This window comes from Phytophthora sojae (assembly GCF_000149755.1).
Source record: "Phytophthora sojae unplaced genomic scaffold PHYSOscaffold_2, whole genome shotgun sequence".
Lineage (NCBI taxonomy): Eukaryota > Oomycota > Peronosporomycetes > Peronosporales > Peronosporaceae > Phytophthora > Phytophthora sojae.
Window position 1 is genome coordinate 361,237 of NW_009258116.1, and position 17,502 is coordinate 378,738.

A 17,502-nucleotide genomic window follows, 5' to 3' on the forward strand; every position below is an offset into this window, starting at 1 on the left:
AGTACGGATTGAAGAGCCTATTTGAGTCGTTGCTGTTGGCGTGGATGCCACTGGTCGCGGGGGGAGAGATGTTACAGCTCGTTCGGGTCGTGGTCGCGGTCGCGGTCGGAGCGCTGGACGCGTTCGCGGCGGTCGATCTGGACGTGGACGCGGCCAGGAGGTGGGGGAAGGCACGGTGGCGAGGATCGCAGAGCAAAGTCATGCTTCATCCGATGAGGCAAGTGGTGATATTGATGGCAGCGTCAGTTCTAAGTCTTACTTTGGTTTGGGGATGAACGAAGTTGAGTCACGGATACTAAGCTCGCAAGCCACTATAAGTTCCAGAAATTCAGTTGCAACACCAGCAAGCCCGGAGCTCTACATCGGCAACCTCATCGCGTACACACCTTCAAAATCAAAGTGGCTTTTGACAAAAAAAGTTGAAGTCGACGATCAGTCCTGTGGGTTCAGCTTATATTGTGGGTCGTGTGTGCCGACGGACTGTCCAAAACCAAGCTGTTCTGTACGAAGTGCGTTGGTTAGACACCATATTTCAGAAGTACTCGCACTGGGTTCCGCTTGGAGTTCTACAACAAGGAATCGAAAATTATAGGTTGCTCACGCAAACTTCATCGAAGCCAACCTGGAAAGCATTGACAACCGCACACGCTGACGACCATGAAGACCTTCCAAGAGATGTTGCTCTAGAAGACCTTGTTGAGGCAGAGGAGGGACCGGTGGAGTTTGACCCCGATCAGCCACTCCCGACAACATTGAAAGAGGTTGAGGCTGTAAAAAGTATGCGGTTCGACCCCCGCGTTGAGATGAAAGCCCCCCACGACTTGTACGACAGGAAAAGTGGTGAGGTGAGGCCGATGAAACCTTTGTCGCCCAGGGGGGTTCGTATAGCGCAGCCCAAGACTGTTCCCCAGGGTGTAGACCCAGAGAATCGACTTGAGAGTCAACAGCAAGAAGATAGACCCAGAGATTCGCAGCCGCAAAGCTTTAAACCCTGAAAATCACACTCCTTGGTTGGCGTGGGTACCTTGTGTAATCCCTGTCGACTCGTTTGTCTTCGACGGAACGGCACTCCACCGGTTGAAAATGTAGCCTCGAAGAAGTGCGGGAGCGCACGTCTACTTCAGAACGCACCTCCACACCAAAATGCAAGCCCAGAGAATCAGACCCCCTGAAACCCAGAATATCACGAATTCAGGGTCCGGATTTCAGTCAACTCTGGGACTTGGAACTCAGAAGACGCCTTACCCAAATGCCCTCCTAGCTCGATAAAACCAACAAATACAGAGTATACAAACACTACAACTAGCCGTCACTTATTCTTTTGGACCCTTGGGCGGTGGGTCACACACACACTAGGCTCACTCGAGTCTGAAATTCAGGGGCCTAGCTCCCCTGAGACTCACACAAACGCGCACCACCTCCAATAAAGGAGGAAAATACAATCACTATCAGTTACCTTCCCTTCACACAAGCAGTCAATACAAAATCCTGGAGGCGACTACCTAGCACCCCAGAATACCCTCTGGAATAATATGAAATGGGCTACCACGAGCACAGCAAGTGAGCCAACTAGGATATGGAATAGATGGATCACTCCAGGAAGCTCAAGGCCGTTGCTGGTCCCCACCTAACTGGACTTGAGTTGATGGAGTCCACACAGACGCCTGTCCTTCGCCGTTGATGTGCCCTTAGCGTCTCGCGGTCGTAGTCTCGGGTCCTCCGGATTTCCGTCGGCAGGCTTGGCCGAAGTCACTTGCGCAGTACAGGGAAAATTGAACTCTGTTTGGTTTTTATCAGCTACTTCTCTCTCTTTCTCTCTCTTCTTCGGGCAAATATCTTCTGTTCACTATGCTTGGGGTCAAATGTCTTGTCTTGAGTATACCTTGGGTTCAGCGGTCCAAACTTGCGATCGGCTTGCGAATCCATTGTCGCACGGCGTCGAAAGTGCCAATTGTGGGTCCTTAGACTTGGTTTAGTATGGTGCAGGACTCCCTCTCGACTCCTCGAAAGTATCCAGTCTGCGCATCCACAACGGTTCTTCAAGGTCACGCATCACTTTGATTGCAGACTGGCTTCGAACTGACTCGAGTCCCTGAAAATCAGGTGACACTCAGGGTCATCTTCTGAAATCCTGGGAATTCTGAGGAATCTTGGGGAGCTGTGGGGATTCTTGGGTGTTGGCTTAGGAAACACTTAAGTTCAGTATAGAGAGTCTGGATTTATGATCCAAACCCAGAGAATCATCTTTGGAACTCTGGGTCACCTGCACTCAAGGAGGTGAACTCTGGGTAACCGTGTGACACTCTGGGTAACAAGTCTGCTGTAGTGCAGACTCGTGTGTATCTCCTCAAAGCCACACTTTTAGCGGGTTTAGCGGCCTCCTGCGCATGATCATGGTGGTAGTGGGTTGATTCTCAGGGTAATTTGATCCTCTGGGGTACTCTGAGCCACAGTAAGATGAGGCGTACTCTGGATACATTCTCCAGAGACACTTTCCGCCAGACTTTAGGCACTCATCGTAAGGGAAAGTCCGCGGCTGGACTGAGTGTTCTCTGAAATTCTGGGCGTGCACTCCCAGGATTCACACTTCCAGCCAGTTGGGCCCATCTGCGGTCAGGCGCTGGATTCATCCCGAGAAATCACTTCTCTCCCACAGTCGCCATCCATGTCACACGGGTACAGCCGCGCCGTATCTAAGTCATCCACCAATCAGCATCCGATACAAACTCCAAGTCATCAGGTGACGGCACATCGTCGGCAATTTTCTGGGGACCGTCTCGTGGCAATGGAGCAAATGTATCTCGTGTGTGGCCTGAATATACGCACCTGTTTACTCATTCTGCGCCATCGAGTTTTCTGGCGTACATACCACTTTACTTTTGGCAGCAAGTGGTCAATGAGTGCAATGCGTACGCAAAGATCAAGGGCATCAACCTGGTACATCCTGTGACATTGGCGGAGCTGATGAAGTTCATTGGAATTCTATTTTTCATGACGATCACGGACAGAGGTGAATACTCTAACTACTGGGGGTCGCAACCAGAGGATATGATACTGGGCAACCAAACCTCGTCGGGGTTGGAGAAAGTCATGCCACTGAGGCGTTTCAAGCTGCTTCGAAAAGTGTTTTGCTTCCGAGCTGCGCCTCCATCTGCTCAGACAGATCCTGCCGCGCGCATTCGGCCCCTCTTGAATTTGCTCAAGTGTACTGGGGGGAAATATATTGAGCTGGGGCGGGATGTTGCCCTCGATGAGTGCTGTATCGCATGCCGCTCAAAGTTCGGGCGCCATGTTATTGTCTATAACCCGATGAAGCCAACAGGGAAGTATCACTTCCGGCTTTACGTGTTGTGTTGTGGTACGACATGGATTGCTGTGAATTATCGATTTCATTGCAGTAGTACTATGGCTGACAGGCTGCAGGGCGTTGTGCCCACAGGTTCGGCAGAAGAACTTAGTGAAGAACTAGCGACAGCGAAGGTGTCTGCTGTCCGGATGCTCGTTCTTGAAGTGGTTCGGCCTCTCTATGGATCCAATCGAATCGTGAACATGAATAACTACTATACTTCGGTCCAACTATTGCAGGCGCTGCGACTTGAAGGACTCTACGCACGAGGTACGGCGAGGGGTACAAGCAAGCACTTCCCCAAACATACAGTACTAGACAAGAACTCCGCAACTCGAGGCGATTATCGGCAAGGTGGGTCTTCCGAGCACAGTATCGTGGCTGCGTCGTGGTGCGATGGGAGTATTGTTCAGGTCATTTCGAACGCTGATTCGTCGGTGATAGGGACTGTGGATCGCCAAGTGGGAGCGACTAAGCAAATTTACCCGGCACCTATGTGTGTGAAAGAGTATAATGCGCACATGCAAGGCGTCGACAGACTCGACCAGACTCGGGCGCGTTTCTCCATTGCTGACGGCCACTCGTTCAAGCCGTGGCATAAGAAACTGGCGCTTGGTCTCATCGACATTGCCAGATCAAACGCGTATCTAACGCGCCGTCAGGTGGTAGATATGTCTGAAGACCGCGATTCGCACAGGGATTTCATGATTCAACTTTCATCGGAGCTAATTTCTGGCAAATGGGTCGATGCGCCGAGTGATGGCCGTATTGCGTTTGATGCTGTTGGTTCCGACGAGCCAATCCCTTCGCCAGTTCTTTCGACAGCAGTACTGCAGTCTACCATACCTGACGGAAGCCCCCACAAGCGGTGTGTTGCTGTGACATCACGACAAGTCCTCGGTGATTGCAGTAGAAAGCGGCGCGCATGTGTCTGTCGCTGGAAGGATCGATACGCGACGGAAAAGACCGACTATTGCGGTAGACATAATGTTTGTCTTTGCCGCGGCATTTACCAGCAAGAAATCAAGCCGTATATGTGCACGGAGACGGACCTGACATGTTGGGAAAAGTTTCATCGCTACTACGTTCCTAACCAACTCTTCTCAGAGAAAGGCAACCTCCGTACATCATCATCGCTGTACAAGTTGAAGGAGGCGTCCATGGTACCCTCAAACACTCCGACAGAGCAACCTCGACCTCGCGCCGCTCGATCGATCGTGAGCGATCTGAACGATACTTCCGTGTGAGTAGGTTGACAATGCTTGAATATGTAAATGTACGAAGGAGGCTTCCTATGCTACCTTGCTAAATTGTTATTCCGTGTGTACAGCGCTGATGCGTGCGCGAACTTGAGTTGCACATTGGTCGCTGGTTATAATGTAGTGGGATTTACAGATTATCTAGCTGCCGTTCCTACCAACGCAATAGTGCAATCTCGTCGGTCAGTCCGCTCGGTGCTGCCATTTGTCGTTCCGCATGGACAACGCGTCCAGGACGTGCGTGGAGTCGCCCGGCGTCTTGTCCAGTCATTCGTCTCGGGGTTGACTAGGACGTCCAGAAGCAGCGTGGTGGTGTCGGCTACCTAGTCGTCAGCAGCCTGCTGTAAAACAACCTGCACAACAGTCATCGCCTTCAAGGTGGCAGCCTCTCCCACCATGATGACTGCCCAGAATGATGACCTTCAGTAGCGTTGAAGGGCAGATGCTGCGCACTTTCGGTAGCCATGGGATGCAGTGGCCCAGTCACGATGTCTGCCGAGATGATACATGGTATCGAGAAGCTTGGCCACGCCCACGGTCAAACGCAGACCTGATACCCAAGTCGTTGGCGAAGCTCACGCAGTACAGCGCCCTACGGCTTAGTGGTGTGGCAGCCGGAGAAACCTCCGTAGCGTACTATCCAGCCGTGTAGAAGTAGCAATCGTACCGTGGTGGGCAGGATTTCGCCTGCACGCCCGGCATGGCGGCATGAACTTGGGGATGTCGCCTCGTATGACGCCAAGCTCGGTGTCCAGCTGTAGCAAAGCGTTCCGCGGCTGCGACGTAGACATTGATCGTAGGGTTCAGCAGCACCGACGCCAAACACGATGTCCAGCAGCACCGACGTCGAGTACAGCGTCCAACAGCTCGGATGTAGACGCCAAGCATGACGCACACCAGCACCGACGACTCTGCGGCTTTGCCGCCACGAACGAGGCTCAGAAGTATACCGAGATCCGGCAACTCCGACGCCGAGCATGACGCCCACCAGCACCGACGACAAACATGGCGTCAGCGGCTCCGACACCAAGAACGAAGCTCAGCAACTCCGACGTCGAGCACGGCGTCCAGTGGCTTCGAAGAAGCCCTCGAGTGCATTACTCAGCGGGCAAGGGTGTGAGCTTCGCGGGGCTGACTTCGATCATGACGGCCAGTATCGAGACCATGTCGACGCGCACGGTGCGCAACGGGCCTTCGTGTTGCTGGAGGCGAACAGGGCGCGGTGGACATGCTCCTTGTGGCGTCTGCCCAGACGCGGGACTCGTCATGGGCATGGGGTCTTCAGCTTGGCAGCATCCGTGAGCATGGGGTTCGTGTGTAGGGCTCCGAGTAGCTTGGTGGCAAAACGCTGGCGCAGTTCGCAGGAGCCGGCAAAATCGGAAGTGAGCGATTGATTTGAAGCGGCGCCGTGCGCGCAAGATCGCGGTTTGGCGCCCAAAGCTTTAGATAGTTCCACCAATTGCCGCCCGCTGCTACATTGACCAGCCAATCACCACACAGCGTTATCACGATCGCTACCAGTGATTGGCGGGATTAGCAAAACCGAAGACATAGGCGAAACTCTCTGAGCGATTATTGGTAGAAATAGAGGAAACAAAAAGACCGCAAAAGCTTGGACAGGTCTGCCAAAAGCTTGGATACGCTGCAGCTAACCGCAAAATTTGCGTTTTGCCTGAATGGGTACGCTGCCGATCGATAGCGACGCACGTACCTAAAACAATACGTGTGGTAGGAAGAGGATCTAGAACAAGCGGAAATGGTAGTTCATACAGTTAGAAATAAGCACCACGGTAGTCTGCAAAAGCTACCTGCCGTACACGCGCAGCAATTTCACCCCTGCCGCCTCTGTCGTTCACACCACCGTATTGTTCCGGTGTCACCGCCGCCGCACCAGCTGTATTTAGCACCGCCATTTGGCCGTCGCAGAAATCTAATCAAACGATCAGTAACGGTATGATGGCGCCGGCAAAATTGCGCGTTGCTCAACTCCGTTTGCGTAAGGGTATGCGCCTTTAATGGCGCCGCGGTGTCCTGGCGGCAGCCCCACCCCGCGCGCGCTGTAGGCAACGTGGACACTTTGGCCACAGCGATGGTCTGCACCCAGCACTACTCAAGCCTGCATCCAGCACTACTCAGGTTACCACCTGCGTAATCTTGTTGCTGGCAGCGTGCTCGCTGCCCGGCACATTTTGCGTGGTGATATTGCCGTTGATGGCGCCGTGGCGTCCTGGCACCTGAAATGCCAAGCTATTAGTAGTAAACGTCGATCGCCATGACCATCACGTGACCCTCCCCCTGTACTACTCACTGATGCGTCACCACTATCTGTATGCAATCGCTCACTTCCGATTTTGCCGGCTCCTGCGAACTGTGCCAGCGTTTTGCCACCAAGCTACTCGGAGCCCTACACACGAACCCCATGCTCACGGATGCTGCCAAGCTGAAGACCCCATGCCCATGACGAGTCCCGCGTCTGGGCAGACGCCACAAGGAGCATGTCCACCGCGCCCTGTTCGCCTCCAGCAACACGAAGGCCCGTTGCGCACCGTGCGCGTCGACATGGTCTCGATACTGGCCGTCATGATCGAAGTCAGCCCCGCGAAGCTCACACCCTTGCCCGCTGAGTAATGCACTCGAGGGCTTCTTCGAAGCCACTGGACGCCGTGCTCGACGTCGGAGTTGCTGAGCTTCGTTCTTGGTGTCGGAGCCGCTGACGCCATGTTTGTCGTCGGTGCTGGTGGGCGTCATGCTCGGCGTCGGAGTTGCCGGATCTCGGTATACTTCTGAGCCTCGTTCGTGGCGGCAAAGCCGCAGAGTCGTCGGTGCTGGTGTGCGTCATGCTTGGCGTCTACATCCGAGCTGTTGGACGCTGTACTCGACGTCGGTGCTGCTGGACATCGTGTTTGGCGTCGGTGCTGCTGAACCCTACGATCAATGTCTACGTCGCAGCCGCGGAACGCTTTGCTACAGCTGGACACCGAGCTTGGCGTCATACGAGGCGACATCCCCAAGTTCATGCCGCCATGCCGGGCGTGGTGCACCTGTGCAGGCGAAATCCTGCCCACCACGGTACGATTGCTACTTCTACACGGCTGGATAGTACGCTACGGAGGTTTCTCCGGCTGCCACACCACTAAGCCGTAGGGCGCTGTACTGCGTGAGCTTCGCCAACGACTTGGGTATCAGGTCTGCGTTTGACCGTGGGCGTGGCCAAGCTTCTCGATACCATGTATCATCTCGGCAGACATCGTGACTGGGCCACTGCATCCCATGGCTACCGAAAGTGCGCAGCATCTGCCCTTCAACGCTACTGAAGGTCATCATTCTGGGCAGTCATCATGGTGGGAGAGGCTGCCACCTTGAAGGCGATGACTGTTGTGCAGGTTGTTTTACAGCAGGCTGCTGACGACTAGGTAGCCGACACCACCACGCTGCTTCTGGACGTCCTAGTCAACCCCGAGACGAATGACTGGACAAGACGCCGGGCGACTCCACGCACGTCCTGGACGCGTTGTCCATGCGGAACGACAAATGGCAGCACCGAGCGGACTGACCGACGAGATTGCACTATTGCGTTGGTAGGAACGGCAGCTAGATAATCTGTAAATCCCACTACATTATAACCAGCGACCAATGCGTAACCCGGCTTTTCTTGTCCACAGTACACGTCTGATGACAGCTCCAAGCGACATTAATCACAACTGTAGTGAAAGACAACTTAGCATGTAATACAAAGAGAAAAAGAAATTGACAGGCTTACAACTCGTGCAAACTGGCGCTTGCCTTACGCTAGAGTTTGTAGTAGTGTTCTGTCAGACAGAACGTTTCACAGCTATGACGGTGAAAGCGCTTTGGTGGCAGTGTGTCGGGGGCCATTCCGAACGGCTGTTCCGCTAACCACTCAGGAAAACGGTAGTAGCAGCACTTCTCGCAGTTGCAAATCTTCCGCTGGAGTCGCTCGTCTTCAAGCTGCTCGGCCAATACGTCCACAACTTCCATGGCCCTCGAAAGAAAATCCATCAGATTGTAGCTTCGCTCACGCTTGAAACCATCAACAACGTGCCGGTTGCGTGCGTCGTCACTAGCAAGAGCGTCGGCCTGTAGCGCAACATATTTCTCCACATGAACGTCTAAAGCACGGTGTTTTCGCGATAGGTACGCATCCAGATACTGTAGTTGAGCTTTGATATCCTTGCGGGTGATCTATAACATCATCAAGTGAATGCAAGTAAGCGACCTAAGAAGCCATTATAAAGTTCCGACAAAAAGCTTACCTCAGAGATATCCATCGAAGTCTTCAACCAACGCATCATAAAGAGAAAGTCGTGTAGGAGCTTACCGGTGAACTCACCGCCGCTTTCCCACGCAGCAGCATAGACAGCGTACATTTATTTCACTGGTAGCGCCGCAATGAAATCATCTACGTCCACCGAGGACCCGAACCCGCGCTCGTATTCCTTGACATGACCCTTAGCAATCATACATTTTACCGAACGTCATAATGTACAAACGTACTCGGTCTTCCGAAGGCCAGTAGACTGGATTGAGGGCGTCAAACTCTACTTCCATTTCACAGCTGAAGAAAGAAAGTGCCTGTACAAGGGGAAACAATAAGGATGCTGTTTGATGGAGATTATATGCTATGCCATGCCAACCGTTTTGAGATTTTCCGCTGGATCACCGTAAATGCGCCTGCCATCCGATGCGTGTAGTTTGATCGGAGCATCAAACTGTACAGGACAGTTAGCAACCAATCCACACGCAAAAACTTTCAATACGCACGAGAAACCTTTACATAGTCGCCTTTGCGACGGAAATCCATCTTTGGCGTACGCGGCGAGTTCGAGACTGACACTCAGCCTCCATTCACCACCACGTTAAATCAACCGCAAGTACCACGACGGTTTCGTGCAGCCGCCTTCAAGCTCCTCATCTACCAAAGACAGGAATCTATCGCGTAAATTTCATCACATTTAGCAGGGTTTCATCTGTTTTTGGAGGTGAAAGCCCAGCCGAGCATACATTACCCCTATTCGCCTTACACTGGATTGGTCAAAATAAAACTGGGTGAGGTTGAGCGCCCCTTCGGGTGGAAGGAGGCATTATGCCCCTTTCAAAGGGTTGGAATCGCACCTTGTTTTCAAAAATACCTCGATGGGAGCATTATGCACCCTTCGTTCACGTAAGGGTTAAAAGCAATTAAAATTGTAAAAAGTAGAACTCGGCGTATGAATGCACTATTTTTTTTCGGTTATTGCCTAGCACCCGAGTGTAGTACAGCTTGGCAATAACTTTTTTGTTATTTATAGCTAAGCAATGTACTTCGAATTGTTCTTCTTAGTGCCTGCCCCCCCCCCCCCTATTTATTTTTCTCGGTTAACGCCGATTGCGCTCAGGGTGAGCTCTGCTTCAACGCCGCATACCGTGTATCCCAGTCCTCCGTACTGGCGGCTACGGTTGAATTACCCCCTTGCGAGGGATTAGGAAACTGTGGTTTGTTTTCTTTTGGTCGTCGCTACCAGCCATGAACAGTCTGCGGCAGAGTTGACTGCAGGACCCCTCTCCACCCTGTTTGGCTGCTTGCAGCCAGGGGCGTAACTAGGCCCGATTAGGTGGGGAGGGGGGGCACCCCCCCACTTTTGCCTCCACCTCGCTTTGAATGCTATAATGCTTACTATTTTTTGCCCCAAGTCCCGTGCCCCCCTCGAAAACAAGGCGCCCCCCCCCGTTTGACCCTAGCTCCGCCCCTGCCTCCTCCCTCGAGGTAAAAGCGATGCAGAAGAACAAGACATCGGAACATTATCATCGATATCTAGTCAATGCACGACGTAATACAAGCTTTCAGGTACTGTAATCATGGTTAGGATCCATACACTATCGTATACTCGGGGCTACTCATGCACGCACGCGCATGACTGAATGCACAGGTCAGGTCATGGATCAGGTCATGTCGAAAAGTTTGTGGGTCGCACTGCGATGCTCCTTCGCACCGATAACGACGCCACTACTCATCCCTCACCGAGTGCATGCATGTAGTACAGTCGTGCACCGCTACATGTAATTCGGCAGGGCTGACTCTAGTTTATATATACAAACCTAGCAGAAATCCGTTTTTTTTCAAGTATCTATCACTTAAAAAGTATTAACATTTGAATGGTTAATTAAGTTGTGATTTTATACGAGGTGCACGATAGTAAATCTAGAACCGATTATTGGGCCGGTGGCCTCGAGAACGCCACTCAGCTTTTACGCGGACGGCCGTCATAGCTTGTTGCTGAGGGTCGTTGATGCAGTACTCGGTAGTGAAGTTGCAACCAACACAGGAAGGTCATGAAGGGCACAAGGCCGTGAACAGTGAAGTTAAAAGTCTCCGCAGCACTTCTTCTCGGCGTCTTCGAAGGCTTGTCCTATTGGTCAAGCTAGTAAGGATAGCATCCCTCAGGAGAAGTCAAGCTAGAACGCGAAAGATCAAGCGACTCCTAGCCCGCCAACGTTGAAACAAAGCCTCTACTCCATGCTGCTGCAAGGTCCGGTCGCGACGGTGGCAGCAGTTTGTCTGGACGCTCTGGTACATTCTCCTCAAAACCGCCCCTAACGATACGGTGAACCGTGTCATGAACACGGAGTCGTTCGCCTATGGCTCGTTTGGCCTTGCGGTGTTCGCTGCTGGCTATGTTGCAATCATTATCAAGATTACCATGTCGACGCGAGCGAAAGCGAGCGTGTATGGTTTATCAGAATACAGGCAAAGAACTGCTGATGGAAAAGAGACTGTGAGTGATCAAACCGACGGCCGACTGACTTCTGCGATCATGAAAACTGTATCATTACTTGTCCACAACGGTAGCTCAGCGCGAAAATCCTTTGTAAGTATCGCTGCCCACTCGACTCATCATGGTTGCACTAATCGGATACTGGTTTGTCTTGCGCTGCCTGCCTGTAGAAACTCGCGATGAAGTTCGATGGTCTTGCCGTGGAAACCGCTCTTCTCTATCAAAAGCTCGAGCCTGGTTTGCCTACAGTCCTTATCGGAATCTTTACCGCCGCTGTAACATCGAACGCGCTTTCATGTGCTGCGGTGATGTTCATTCCGTACGAACGTTCCCTGCTAAAATCCTCATCGATTGCTTGCAACTTGATGATCGTTGCATTTTTAATCTATTCGCTTTCTAAGGCTCATGCTCAATCTTTTCAAATATTTTCTAATCTCCAGGTTTGACTTGCTCATCATTATTGAGTGCCTGATGCTCGTGGTGCTTTACGGCTTGTATGCCTTCACCTTTGACCGAGCCAAGTTCACAATCAACATCGAGGTGTACCCGACGGACTGGCTTGAACAGAGCGGAAGTGTTATTGCGGATCCTGTCCAGACTGCAGTTATCAACATACACAAGTCTCAAGTCGCTGCGAATCATGTCTGGGCTGGACGTCTTCATTCGGATCGGCATCAATCTCATGCTCTGCCTTCGGCTTCGGTGCGTCGTCGACTTGCAAGAAAACCCAACAAAACAACACACCAGCATATATCTGAGCGGAACTACCCAACCGTGGTTCTTATGATCGTATCCGATATCCATCTCGTGGTGTTTGTCGAAGAGAGCGTGCGACCGTCTGCGATCGCGTGCAATACTCACCCAGAGTGTGTCGTTCACCACGCCCCTGGATAACCCACACGAGCAACTCGTTGACACGATGCCCATGCTTGATGACGATCGATCGTGATATTGCGCCGAATACGTAGGCTGAATGCGTGAGTCTAGTCAAATTGACCGAGAAAGTGGCCCAACTTGCTGCGAAGAGGGGAGGGGGCTACAAACCTTCAGTTGACGAATCGTTACTTGCCAATTCTTCATGAAAAGCTATTCGTCGCTGCTCCTGCATGCACTGTATTATAGCATAGGTTTCATATGTATTCCGTTTTAAAGTTCATTATTTGTGATATAGACTAGGAAATGTACCGTAGCAAATCATACTATAATATTTCAGATGCCTAAATTACTATAAGGGTATACATTATAGAAGGTATTTTGAATTTGAGTGCGCACTTTGTGAATTTGAGTGCGCGTTATGAGAATAACGCCATGCAATGGTGTAGTTATTAACTAGTAATGGAGCATCTCAGTCGCGTTGCCCCGTTGAGTTGCTTAGGGGGTCGACACCCTGCAGTGGAGTCTCCACTTCAGGCCGACGTCCCCACCCTCTAATTGATCTTATCAATCACCATTAGCACGTAGTGAAGCAAACTTAGGGCTAAGGGCGTGTTCGCGACCGTTGCAATTTAGAGTCTCAGTTTAACCCGTGCAGGTCATCAAACCAATAAGCAATTAGCAACACTGGTGGAGCTGATGATGAAGTCTTCATTATCAGCAAATAACGTTACTATCTGTCGCGAGGTCAAGATAATCGACGTCAATTACACACCAGCAGCAAGAGAGCACTATTAATAATGATGCTGGACTATATCTCGCGAAACCCTAGACCACGGTTAACCGCAAGGGTGAACTGCAGCACCAGCGGTTCAAGATCAATTAGTGGTAGCCGACAGCCCAAAGCAAATACATGTAGCAAGGGATAATTGTTGTTAAAAGCTATAATATTCGGTTTCGATTTTCCAGACAGCATCTCGGATCCCGATGCCCGCCGTACTTCCTCTCTAGTGCTACTGTAACGAGTTCTGACGCTGCTCGAAGTGCTGTCGCTGCGCTTGCACCAACGTCCGCCGGGGTGTAAGTTACTGCAACGGCCACCGCGAAGTAGCCGGACGTAGTCCTATTTATTAACCTCAATACACACGCTGCTGTTCGTCACTGCAACTTGTTCGTCTTCCTCTTCCGCTTCAACTTGCTTGTCTCCTGCGGCTCGCTCGCTGCACTCGACTCGAGCGTCGCCCGTAGCCCGCCTCACCACACGTACTCGTGCGTTACTAGTCTGTTGGCTGGCGCCGACTCGCTGGTCGTCGCCCGCCTCACCCCGCACTCGTGCGTACCGGTCTGTTGGGAGCCTGTGAGCTAAGCCGTCGCCTGGCGCCTCCCGCTCGCCGCTCGCTGTCTGCTACTGTCTGTTTCTGCTGGCCACGCTGTCGGCCTGCTAGCGTCTCGGGTAACTTGACTGGCACCCCACTCCGCCAAATCTGGAGTGTGAGGCACCGAGCGCTGGCCGCCGCTTGCTGCCTCGTGCCTCCAGCAACTCAGAGCCCCGCGCCGCTTGGTTTCTCGGCTCGCGCCGGCCCGGGCTCGCTCTGGCGGCTGTTGGCGCCGAAGATCGCGAACGTGCGGCGCTCGTACGTCGCCACCACACGCTCCAGCGACTGCTCGTTCATCGCACCTCCCCAGATCTTCGCCCAGCACACTGCCGCCGCTGTCATAGATGTAGCCATGTACATAAGGTACAGTGTACCCGTTACACTACCATATCACTTATACTATATCACTTAACACAATTTAAAAATTGTTACACTATCGCAAGATTCCCTATTCTATCGGCAGCAAGTGGTTGCGAGGAGCATAGCCAAAGCAAACCCGCGCGGGAGCATGTCCGCGTAGGAGGGCCCAGCGACCAGCAGGGCAGCGAACGAACCCGTCGTTGCGGCTTGGAGCAAGTTGCGTAGTGCGGGGTGTGGGCCCCCAAGGTATAAGGAGACCATCTGCGCCACTGCCAGGAGCTATCTGTAGGCTACAGGCTGCATGGTGAGCGTAGCACATGCAGGCAAGTTGAAGTGCACTCTCTTTTAGCAATTCTACCCTTCCCAGCACTAACTCACTCGTAGTAATGGATGCAAGCGCTGACTTGGCGCTCTAAATCAGAGTGAAGCGAGGACTTGGTGGCATATTGTTTGTGCTCGGTGCGATCTAAAGTATAGCAATTTATCTAAACCCGCGATTCGCTTCCCGCTGCTTGTTTGATTAGCGTTCATCGTCGAGGCTAAATCGTGTCCCCCACTTTAATGGCATCTACCCCTTCTCAGAAGGGGCCACTCCGGTTTTTACGCAGTAAAGCGCTTCTATGGATCTAAAGAGGGTTCTTCAACCAAGGTTTTTTGCGCAATTTTTGACCCCGGGGAAGCGATTCTAGATGTATTGTGGAAACCGATTAGATTGTCCGAGCGGATTAGCTGATAAAGCAGCGTTCATGAGAGATTTGACTGGTACTAAATCGGGGATCCTTATGATTGCATATGTCATTGGTAAGGGTATAAATCATTGTAGCGGGATTGCCTCATTACCCGCCAGCAATACGCGGAACGACCACTTACCACCACGAGCTGACTGTTTCGCGCTCCTACAAACGAGCAATAGCATCGCATGCATAAATACTTCTCTGTGAGCAGTCGACGTGTACTGCTATCTATTCATCAAGTTGTAAAGCCATATATTTGCGCTGTCATTTCTCGTCAGCATTAGCGTTTGTCGGTTTTACCTTAAATCCGCCGCCGAATGCCGAGTGGGTGTCGGACATTCGGGCTGATTAGCATGCAAATCAGTCGTCCAGAGCTTTGTAAGCACTGAGCAGCTAAATCAGCTTGCCACATGGCGTTGTAGGCACAACAGACTGCTCTGTCAAATCAGAGTGCAAAGCTTAGGCTGTCGATCTAATTAGGAGGTCGGATTTAGTAAATCAGACCCGATTAAGCTTAATCATCTGCTTAACCAGCCGATTTATATTCCAATTAGACAATCTAATCGGTTCCCACAATAAACCCTAACCATTCATGTCTCAGATTAAGAGAGGTAAGTAAAGCGAGGTAAGAAATAGAGTAAAGAGGAGTGATAGATGATTGATTATAAGAGGGGACTTCGTCCCCAACTAGTGGTGGATGGAAGTAGGGGAAACGAAGGCTTTGGGCTTAACTACTAGTCCCTATAAGACTCGCGCTTGCTGCACGGTACATCATCTTCGGTATAAAGGCTCTTTATTTTTGCCAGGTACGTATGACGGATAGTCAAAACAGGTTGGGCGCGAACTTGGCCGATGTGATCATGCCCCATGAAACAAATTCTTCGAATTAGGTCATTCCGGGACAGCCGACTTGTTGCGGATGCTGTAAGGCGTTCCCGCAGTACTGATAGCTATAGGTTACTACAAACAGGCAATTTTTACTGCGTTCCAATCGAGTATTGCAATATTTCTTGGGTGTGCAGTTGAGTATTGGTATTGCATTTACCATGCCAATAGTGTCCTGCAGTTTAAATTTTAATCCGCAATAAACCCCAAGATATTTTTTTCCAATCACTGAAACAAAGTGGCCCCAGCGGCGACACTTACTGTCATCGGCTGGAAGGCCCGCCGATACCAGCGCCTGTGGCGCCATGCAATGGCACAATGTGGAGGCGGTGCCCTGCAGTTGACAATGTCGAGTCAATTTGCTACAACGCTCGGTTCATGGCGGTCGCCTGCACCGCAAACCCGTTTCCAATCAAGATGCGGTCGCACAGGGCGTGGGCGACAAATGCGACCCGGAGGTTGAAGCATAGCTCGGATGCTACAGACCTCCGTGTATGACATACACGGGGGTTATCCTTCGCACATACACTGTGTGTCCATGCCTCTGCTCGAAAGTTGAACGAGCTGCTTCTTTCGGTCTCGTGTCACGTGGCGATGCGCGGGGCGGATGTCGTTCTGGTGGTGGCGTTAAACAAACACACGAAGCAGAGCTGCGATACGCCCCCATCTTCCCTGATAATGCAGCTTGACATGGCTACACTTGATTGTAGGTGAACATCTTTATCTTTAGCGCTGTCCTTCGCTGCCATCGCCGATGCGTGAGCGAGACGGCGGCAGCAAGCTTTGCCTGTGTCTGGTTGTTGCCCTTCAGACCCGGAGCGCTCGGGCCAAGCCGCCATCCTCGCGCTTTGAAAACCGGGGATAGCCCCGCCTGTAATGCCGGAAGACGGCGGGTTTGCAGGCCAGCAGGGTCCGCAAGCTGCGCTTGCGCAAAAGGCGCGTGAGTAAGGTGCGTCCGCGGCAGCAGCTGCCCGGCCGTGTCAACGCGTCTTGCTTTTGCGCTGTTGCCACCTCTCTCCCTATGTCTGCGCGGGCAACGCGCGCCGTCTCGATCTGCACTGCAAGTTGGCCTGTGCCAAGATGAAACACGCAGCGGATAATAATGCAGCGCTGTTACACTTGACGGTCTCTATCTCTCTCCACGACAGGATCCTCCTGCCTTCATCGCCCTTTGTATCATCCGCACCAAGCATGTCGAAGTGAACGGTCACATCATCGGCATTTCGCCATGATTGTAGCCATATGATTTGTGGACACCTGCTACCTTGCTCGGCTTGATCGATTCTTTTGGTCATAGCCGGGCGCGCAAGTGTGGCCAACACCTCTGAATTGGGTCTGCAAATGGGGACTCGAGGCGGTTTGCAATGCCCAAAAGATGCTGGATCGAGCATTGCAGTCGCTACACGTGGCCGCCCCCCGCTTCCACGATGACAATGAGGTGGCAACAGCAACTTTACCCCTCCCCATGCATCGCCGAGGAAGGCGTTGCTCCGTGCGGGAGGAGCGCTAGTTGACGCAGCATTACTCTGAAGCACCGGAAACCGCAAAGCACCTCATTCAGGTGGGCATACTGAGAGTGGAGACCTACGGTATGGGCATGGATAAGGCTGCACGCCATAAAACTTTCGTTGCATGATGCATTCGTACTCTACAACGCTGTCGTCGTCGTTGTCACACAAGTCGAGGCTTGCGTAATGAGCTACATGTATTAGGACACCGCGGCGACCAGCTAGTAGCTCTTTTATCTGAACCCATTTCTCCGTTGCGAATGCACGAGTTGCGGAGATAATCGAGTCGTAGCCTACGACTCTGAGTTCCTGTTCGATTTCAAAGATCCCATCTCAGTGGTTGAAATGCTAATTGCGTTCGGATCTGGTACGTATCTATCGAGTCCTC

The 17,502-nt window shown here is 52.1% G+C and overlaps 3 protein-coding genes across 3 annotated transcripts; 2 read left to right on the forward strand and 1 right to left on the reverse strand.

The window, feature by feature from the left end:
• Positions 1 to 5,610: 5,610 nt before the first annotated feature.
• On the forward strand, positions 5,611 to 8,158 carry PHYSODRAFT_324194 (hypothetical protein; the record flags this gene model as incomplete). Its single annotated transcript, XM_009519894.1, has 6 exons — positions 5,611 to 5,784; positions 5,822 to 5,903; positions 7,046 to 7,194; positions 7,313 to 7,513; positions 7,576 to 7,674; positions 8,084 to 8,158. The coding sequence occupies 6 exons, from the start codon at positions 5,611 to 5,613 to the stop codon at positions 8,156 to 8,158; spliced, it is 780 nt and encodes a 259-aa protein (XP_009518189.1).
• A 3,061-nt stretch (positions 8,159 to 11,219) lies between these two features.
• On the forward strand, positions 11,220 to 12,272 carry PHYSODRAFT_295526 (hypothetical protein; the record flags this gene model as incomplete). Its single annotated transcript, XM_009519895.1, has 4 exons — positions 11,220 to 11,471; positions 11,549 to 11,818; positions 11,844 to 12,080; positions 12,126 to 12,272. The coding sequence occupies 4 exons, from the start codon at positions 11,220 to 11,222 to the stop codon at positions 12,270 to 12,272; spliced, it is 906 nt and encodes a 301-aa protein (XP_009518190.1).
• A 1,520-nt stretch (positions 12,273 to 13,792) lies between these two features.
• PHYSODRAFT_324195 (hypothetical protein) lies at positions 13,793 to 14,248 on the reverse strand (the record flags this gene model as incomplete). Its single annotated transcript, XM_009519896.1, has 2 exons — positions 13,793 to 13,962; positions 14,182 to 14,248. 2 exons carry the CDS (start codon positions 14,246 to 14,248, stop codon positions 13,793 to 13,795), a joined length of 237 nt encoding a protein of 78 aa, XP_009518191.1.
• Between the last annotated feature and the right edge of the window lie 3,254 nt (positions 14,249 to 17,502).